Source organism: Hipposideros armiger, unplaced genomic scaffold (genome assembly GCF_001890085.2).
Source record: "Hipposideros armiger isolate ML-2016 unplaced genomic scaffold, ASM189008v1 scaffold_389, whole genome shotgun sequence".
NCBI lineage: Eukaryota > Metazoa > Chordata > Mammalia > Chiroptera > Hipposideridae > Hipposideros > Hipposideros armiger.
In genome coordinates, this window is record NW_017731739.1 from 767,842 (window position 1) to 776,220 (window position 8,379).

Sequence of the window (8,379 nt, forward strand, 5' to 3'; positions counted from 1 at the left end):
GCTATTAAACAAGAGGTCTCCTAGAGATCACTAGGCTAGGAGAAGGGATGATCACAAGGGTGGTCTGGACAGGACATCTGAACACTAGGGAACCTTCCTGGCCAAGGTAGGGAATGTGTTACAAGCTAAGAAGGGCCAGAAAAGCCAGTGTGAAGTCAGAAGGAACCACTGACGCCCTTGCCTGGAGTCAACACTCTGAGAATTTTACCAGAACTTGAGGCCAAACTGAGGGCTTCTAGATCAGGCTGTAAATTTGAGCACCTCAGCCAGTGTAAATTACAATCTACAATGGGTTGAAGGGAAGAAGAAAGGATAGGGGAGGCAATGTTGATATTAGGAAGGATGTAAGGCTTTGCAGCCAGGCTTGCTGTGTGACCTTAGGCAAGTTATGTAACCCCTCTGAGCCTAGGTCCCTTCATTTGTAAAATTGACATAATATCTACCTTGAGAAGCCATGATGAGGATTCAGTGAGAAATGCATGTGAAGTACCAACACAGCACCTGGAAACTGTTAAGTGCTCAATAACTTTTAGTTTCCTTCCCCTTCCAAAAGCTGCGCTTGCAAGTCAACCATTGTATGTCTAGAGCTGTGCTGTTCAATACGGTGGCAGTACTAGCCACACATGCCTCTCAAGCGTTTGAAAGGTGGCTGGTTTGAACTGAGATGTGCCATGAGTGTAAAACACACACCAGATTTCCAAAACTCTGTCCAAAAAAAAAAAAAAAAAGGTAAATGTCTTATTAATCATTTTATAGTGATTACGTGTCGAAATGGTACTATTTTGGTTATATTCTGTTCAATAAAATATGTCATCAAAATGAACTTCACCTGTTTCTTTAAACTTGATTGAATGTGGCTCCTGGAAAATTTTAAATGACACTGTGGCTCACACTTTAATCCAACAGGAAGTCCTAGTGGACAGCGCTGATCTAGACGTTAGATGAAGGTAGGGTTCGGAAGCTGTATTCCAGGAGCTCACTTGTCTCTATGCTTTGGGTTTGTGCTTTGGTTTGTTGTCCTTGTTCCCCAGTAAAAGACCGTTTTTGAAACAGTGCCACCCAGGGCTGAACCAAAATGGGTGGAAGGTACCTGTATGCCCCTAGTGGCTAAGTGTGTGTGTGGGGGGGCACAGTCCAGGAAAGAGATGGCAGGGATGGTATACTAGAGAATCCAGTCGTCAGGTGGGACAGTTGGGGTAGCTGGAGTTTTTGCCTGGAGTGTCACTCCAGACCCCTCTACTGCCCCTTACTCCAGGAGGATGGCCTCATTCTCTTATTTCAGAAGGCTCCCATCTTATACATGAACTTGGTAGGAAGCAGGCTCCCACCAGGCAGTAATAAACGCCAGTGTGAGGGAAACACCACTTCAAAGCCACCTTTAGAAGACCGCAGAGTTTCCAGAGAAATGAACAGCAGACATTCACAGACACGAGAATGTTCTTTTTTTTCTCTCTCTCCCAAGAAGTGTGGTTCGTTGTTGTTCTTAAAACTGTACATTTTACTGTACACTTTTTTTTCTTTTTTCTTTTTTCTTTTTTTTTAGCAAAGAAGATTGGCATTTATATTCTGACCACAGGGATGTTGCTTTCCAAAACTCCAAGTCAGAAACATGACAAACACAAACGCAAGTACATATCATGTCATGACAGAGCTCGGAGCCCCTGATGAGAATAAATGGTTGGTCCCTCCCCTTCAGATGTCCACCACTTTCCCTCTGGGTGTCTGAACCCAAAGGCAAAAGCAAAGGTGGTATTTGGGGTCACTTCCTCAATGGCTACATTTAGAAAGGCTGAGTGAGAAAGGAGCGGAGAGAAAAAGGAGCAGAGGGAAAGCGGGGGTGGGGAAAGAGGGAGGGAATGAGAGATTTCCTGTGAAGTCACTCCGTTCTATTGGTGCCACCATGCCTGGGGAAGGCATGTGCTGTGCCACTGGGACTGGCCTGGAAACTTCGTTCGTGGTCTCAGGAAGAAAATAGCCTGGTCTGTTAACGACCTTTCCAGGACCAGAAAGGGGCTGGGGAAGGCAGAGAGTCACAGGAAGAAAAAGAATGAAGACAGGGGGCAGAGGGAAGGTGAGGAGAGAGAAAAGAAGAGCAGGGGAAGAAAGGACGGAGGCATGAGCTTTGGAGACTCCTGGGCTGGAGCCAGAAGGCAATCCTGCATAGACAGTGTCCCACCCTCTCCTAGCGTTCTGGGTGGGGTTGGGGCCACCAGCTCAGCTCCAGGTCTGAGCCCATCAGAATTGTTCAGTCCAAGATAGACTCACCTGTAGGCTGTGTGGTTGGCAAGTGGAGAAGGAGGGAAAAGGACAAAAGAGAGAGGCTAGACATCTATGGTGAAGGCTTGCGAAGGGAAAGAAGGCGCGGGAGAGACCGAGGGAGAGGTAGTATGTTGACAATGACAGACCCAGAACGGACAGACACCCAGATAGACAGACTTGCAGAGGAAAGTCCTCTCAGATGCTTCTAAAGCAGTTTCTCCCTAGCCATAGTTCCGCGGTTCCCCTTTAGACATCCTCTGGGAGTGTAGGGGTTCATCCACAGATGGAAGTGAGCCTGTGTGCCTTTCCCATCGCCATCCTGTCATTGCCATGGATGGAACCTCCCCATGGAAGGCATCCTCCGTGTCCCACCTGGAGCCAGCTTCTTCAGAAACAAACAAGGAGCAGACTTTGGACACAGAAATGCCCTGGCCAGGGTGAAGACAGGGTAACAGATCTCAACTGCCACCCCCAGGCGGTAGGCGGCTTTGGCCACTGCCCTGACTTGGCCACACACTCACTGTGTGGCCTTGGGCTTACTCTGGGGAAGGGGAGAGAGGGTGAAGGATGAGATGACTGCAGACCCCATTTCAAGCTTCAAAACTCTTTGCTACTGAAAAAATTCAGCTTTCCGACCCCCCCAACCCCTCTAGAATGCTCCCTCGGTGTCCAGTAGGGAGGGTAGGGACTGCTCTACCAGCCTGTGCTGCTGAGCTAGAAACCATCACATTTAGAGTCATGAGGGTTCATTAGTCCTTAGAACCGGAATGGGATTGGAGATCTGGTACAATCCCAGTAGTTTGTGAATTAGGAAACTGAGGTCCAAAGAGTGAAAAGGGTCTCGCCCAACGTGTTCAGCTGGTTTATTCGGTGGTGGCTCTAGAAACCAAATTCAAGGCTTTGGACGCTAAGTCCAGCGCCCCTTCTGCCACCACACTCTGCTTTCCTTATGAGACAGCCTCTGGGCCTACCACATACTCGTGGGGACTTTTTATCCTAGCTTCCCCCAAAGAGGCAAAAACTCCAGAGCAACTCCAAGAGTCAAGGTCCCTTCTGTCCTGATGCCTCAGAAAGCCCTTCTGTCTCTCCCACACGTAAGGAGTCCCGGAAGTTACTCTTCTGGTTTAAGCTGATATGATGGGTGTGGGGAGTCATGTGTGAGAGGCAAAGGATGCTGGGTCAGGTATGAGGGGGGAGGGTCACTCAACCCTCCCAAGTGTGGGGACTGTTGGTAATAATGACAGGTCTGGACAGAGGACTCCACAGTCTTCCCCCCAACAAGTGTAGAACCATTCCCTTGTCTCGTCAACTGGCAATCATCGCCCAGTGTCAGGGCTGCTAGGAACCCACTTTCATATGTAAAGCAAACTCTCCGTTATCTGTGTGAATGAAGAGGAGGAGTCTGGGAAGTGGAAGCAATAAATTAAGAAATAAAAACAACACCGGAACCATAAGCAATCCAAAGCTGCTTGCTTGTATGCTGCATTTGTGATTAGAAAGGCGGTAGTCCTGCCTTTCCAAACACTCAGGGCTCAGTCCGACACTTTGCTATCGATTGAGTCCGCTTTCCCTGAGCACACCCCGGCTGGGTGGTGGGGGACAGGCCTGGGAAGGTGGTGTGGGTGGGTGGGGGAGGAGGCCATTGACAGGGAGACAGAACTGTCCCTGGATGTAAACATCACCATGGAAACCCCACAAAGACTTGCCAGTAAATACTCTTTCCCCTTCTTCCACCCTGCAAGGGTAGGCGGGAGGAGGACACCCGCCCCCCCAAACCTACACTGTGCTCTCCATCACCCACTCGGAGCTGCCAAAAGTTCCCCGGGCCCCCATTAGGTCACTCTCCTCAAAGGGCAAGAGCATGCCATTGACAGAGAGGCTACGCTTTGTCCAGATGTTCGAGACCCTCCGAGGGGGGCTGTAGCCGCCAGGGGCGGCCCCACCAGCTGCCGTAGCTGCAGCAGCAAAGTCCCCCATGTCGAAGGAATGGCTGCGTTTGGCCTTGCCTTCCAGGGGCAAAGGAAGCAAGCTCTTGGCCCGGGCTGCCGGTGGTCCCAGCAAGGGCTCTCGGTCCGAGTGGTGGTCCCTGGCCGCTGTCCCAGACCCTCTCCCGCCTGGAGTCCTGGAGTCCAGCTGCTCCTCCTTTCTTTGACTCTTGAGGTCCAGGGAAGCAAAGGCCCCCATCAGGCGGTCAAGGTTGGGCTTAGGGCGCGGGGCAGGGGGTGGGAGCCTCCAGGGGCCCCGTCCCAGTGCTGAGGGCTCCCCACTGCCCAGGGAGCTGGAGGAAGAGGAGTCACTGCCTCGGGCCAGGCCGGCACTGAACTCAACCAGCTCATTGCGCACCACAACCTTGGGTGGCCCTGGTGCGGGAGCCCCACTGGGCCCACTGCCCAAAGTAGGCAGCTGGGCCCCGTTGGTCTGCGAGTGCACGTTGCTGACTGTGGCAGCCACCATCTTGCTGGGGGCCTCGTGGTTGCAGACCTTGTAGCGCACCATAAGGATGACGATGAAGACCAGCAGTGTGGCCACAATGATGCCGCCGATGACTAGGATCATGGTGCCACCCAGGATCTGGCTGTGCATCGACTGGCACTGCGGGTAGTCAGCCTTGGTGAAGAACTGGGCGCAGCCCACGATGTTGGTGGCCGTGAGCGTCGTGGCTGTGTCGTCCCACATGGCCAGTACGCACAGGTCGTAGCCAGTCCCTGACACCAGGTTGTTGACCACAAAGGCCTTGTTGGAAGCTGGGATCATCCTGGGGTGGGTGGGGTAGACACAGAGGGGCGGGATGGTGAGGGGCCGCAGAGTGATGGGGGACAGAGGCAGAAACAGAGAGTGACAGACACAGGAGAGATGGAGAAATGAAGGGGTCGAGACAGATGGACGGACACAGGGACACAGAGAAAATGAGGCAGAGCAGGAGAGAGAGGGGCAGGTGAAGACACAGGGAAAGGGAGAGATGGAGACACAGAGGTGCGGGGAGTGAGAGGAGAAGTAGAAGGGACAGGCAGGTGACAGGAACAGGGCATAGGAAATAGTGAAGGGGTCAGAGAGAGGTAAGAAGAGGAATCCAGGTGTGAACAGGGAAAGACAGGTTGGAGTGAAAAGGGAAGGGAGAGAGAGTCAAGGGTAGACGTGTCAGAGAGAGATGGACACAGAGAAAGAGACGTTAGTGATCAAGTGTGAGAAAACCACCCATAGGAGATGGAAATAAAGAGACGATGAAGGGATGAGAAAGGGTACAGTTAAAAGTAGAGAGAGTGGGAAGTAGTTTAGAGATGGAGGCACAGAGAGAAAAGGAGAGAGACTCAGCAGAGATGAGAAAGGAAACACGAGGAGGGGCAGAGGGAGAGACAAGCAGAGGCACAGAGGTTAAAAGTCAAAGAAGCAGCAATTGAACAAGGGGACTCCCCCTTCCCCACGTCTGCCGTTGTCTGCTGCAAATGTTCCCTCCGTCTCTGGGAAATGGGGAGTGGTGAGAGCTAGGTCAGCCCTGGTCCCGTTCCAGCCCACCCCAAGGCTTGGTGCCCCCTTGTCCTGTCCTTGGAGACTCATCAACATGGGTGGAGCCTCCTCCCTGGGCTGGGCACTGTACTGAGTCACAGGCAAGGTTCTGCCCTCAGAAACCAATGCGTTATCATCTCAAGATGGCTGTCTCATGCTTAGGGAGGCAGAATGTTTGCTGGGGCAAACCAGGGGCCGGGGTGGCAATGACGAAGACTAGAGGGTGATCCTGTCCCCCAGAGGGAAGGACAATTCCTGTGTCACAGCCACAGCAGGCCAGGTGCATCCAAAGAGAACTTTGGAAAGAGTGTCCCTGGTCGGGAAGCCTTGCCAGGTCCCTCCATCTTACGGGAGGGTCTGATGAGACAGCAGTCTCTCCATACTGGGGCTGGTCCACTGTAGCCTGGGCCTCTCCTGCCTGGAACTTCAGGGAGCCTGGGCACCAACCCTGATCTCTGAGACCCTTGTCCAGGTATCATGCCTTGTGCTGTGTCACCCTATAAATGCTCCTGCAGAAATATTCACCTTAGCCTGAAGATGCCATGTTCCTCTCTGTAGCCTTCCCCATAGCCCCCTACTCCCAAAGAGCCCGCATTCTCCTGCCCCCTACTACTCAAGGGCCATCAGCACTCATCAACCCTTCAAACACAGAGCCAGGCTGTTTAATTGAGATCTCAAATATGAAATACCAGAGGCTGAGAACCTCCACCTGGGAGGTCCACATGGAGCTGTGGAGCTGACAGGCAGGTATTGACATCCTGTCAGCAAGCAGCCTGGGCATTGCTGCCTCCCTCCTCAACTTTTCAGTTGCTCTGCTGCTGGGGAAGCCACAGTGGAGGGAACTTTAGCCCCTCCCTCAGCCCAACCCCATAGCTGCAGTGCGTGGGGCACAAGAGGCAGGTAGAGCATGTGGGGATGGGCTGGATCTGGTAAGGGCCTGCAGGCCAGCACTTTAGGCTTATCTGTTTCACCTGGGCATCATGGCAACCCTGTGCGAGCAGGCATTAGTGCTCTCATGTCACAGAAGTGGAGTGGCCAAAACTCAGAGAGGCTAAGTGATTTGCCTGGGTCACACAGCTGGAGCTGCTAGGATGGGGCAATTGGGACTTTAACACTATCTTCTAGGTCCATAGTCTGGGCTTGTTTCTTACCACATGACAAATGTGGGGGCATTCTTCCTCATCTCAGTGAAAAGCTCTGTGTCCTGCCAGCCCTCTGCTTCCCCGGAAGGACCTTCAGAGCTCCCATGGCTCACACTCCTCTGCCAGCAGGGTCTCTGGCCTGTGGGGCCATCACTGGGCAGTGCTACGGGGCCCACTTCCTCCCACCCCGGGGCCATGTTGTAAGCCAAGGCAGGAGCTACCACACCCGTAATAGTGCCAATAGTAAGAGCAAATGCTTACCAGGTGGCAGCTGTGTGCCAGGCTCTGTGTTAGGTGCCTTATGTCTAGCACCTCCCTTGGTCCTACAGCAACGTTCGGAGGCAGCCACTAGTATGACCGTCCTTCCGCAGATGGGGAAACGGGCTGCAGAGGTACAATGCAGACATACCTGGCAGAGCTGCGATGCAAACCCAGGCAGTCCCTCTCCTGTCCGCTCACTACCCACCTTGCCAAGGCATGAGCAGCATAAGAGCAGTCCGTTTGAGGATGGGTGTGGGTGGGGCGGCTTGTTTATTGAACACCTTTTATGTGACAAGAGTTTCCACAGTCCATATTGCATTTAATGCTCACAACCATCCCAGGACAGGGGAGATGGACCATGGGCCCAGAGCTCATTTCAATGTGTAAGCTGTCTTCTTCTAATAATAATAATAATAATAATAATAAGAAGAAGAAGAAGAAGAAGCAGCAGCAGCAGCAGCTAAAATTGAGGACTTGCTCTGTGCCAGGCACTGTATCAAGACCTTTAAGAGAATTAATACTCATTTAACCCTCCCAACAATTGTTGGAGAGGTTGTTACTAGCACTGTCATCTCTGTTTTACAGATAAGAACCTGAGGCACAGAAAGGTTAAGCTGCCTGCTCAAGGGCGCCCAGCTAGTAAGTGGCAGAGCTGGGATCCGAACCAGGCAGCCTGGCCCAGAGCATCCCTCATGACCACTGTGCTGCTCTGGCACCGCCCTGCTTGTCTGCCCTTCCCAGGCAGCCTCATGTGGGACCTTGCTTGGCCTCTTTCTCAGCCCCCTAATCCCCCAGTCAGGGGAAATCATGATGTGATGAAGCCACAGTTAGGCTGTGCTACGAATGGTGGTGTAATAGGGAGAGCCTCGCACAAGAACTGTCCTGTCGGAACAGAAGCTCCTGGTTCCTCTGCCGTGTGTGTGTGTGTCTGTGTGTGTGTGTCTGTGTGTGTGTCTGTGTGTGTGTGTGGTATGTGTGTGTCTGTGTCTGTGTGTGTCTTTGTGTGTGTGTGCCTGTGTATGTGTGTCTGTGTCTGTGTGTGGCATGTGTGTGTGTCTGTGTGTGTATGTGGTATGTGTGTGTGTGTTCTGTGTGTGTGTGTGTGTGTGTGTGGGTGTGTGTGTTTGTGTATGTGGTGCGTGTGTGTGTGTGTGTCTGTGTGTGTCTGTGTGTGCCTGTGTGTGTGTGTGTGGGGGGGTGTGTGTGTTTGTGT

The 8,379-nt window shown here is 52.5% G+C and overlaps 1 protein-coding gene across 1 annotated transcript in view; it reads right to left on the reverse strand.

Annotated features, from left to right (window-relative positions):
* Positions 1 to 3,710: 3,710 nt before the first annotated feature.
* LRFN2 (leucine rich repeat and fibronectin type III domain containing 2) overlaps positions 3,711 to 8,379 on the reverse strand; it is a 190,878-nt gene continuing 186,209 nt past the window's right edge. Inside the window, exon 3 of the mRNA XM_019663408.1 lies at positions 3,711 to 5,014. Within this exon, the coding sequence (XP_019518953.1) occupies positions 4,036 to 5,014 (979 nt within the window). The 3' untranslated portion in view covers positions 3,711 to 4,035. The remainder of the gene's footprint in view (positions 5,015 to 8,379) is intronic.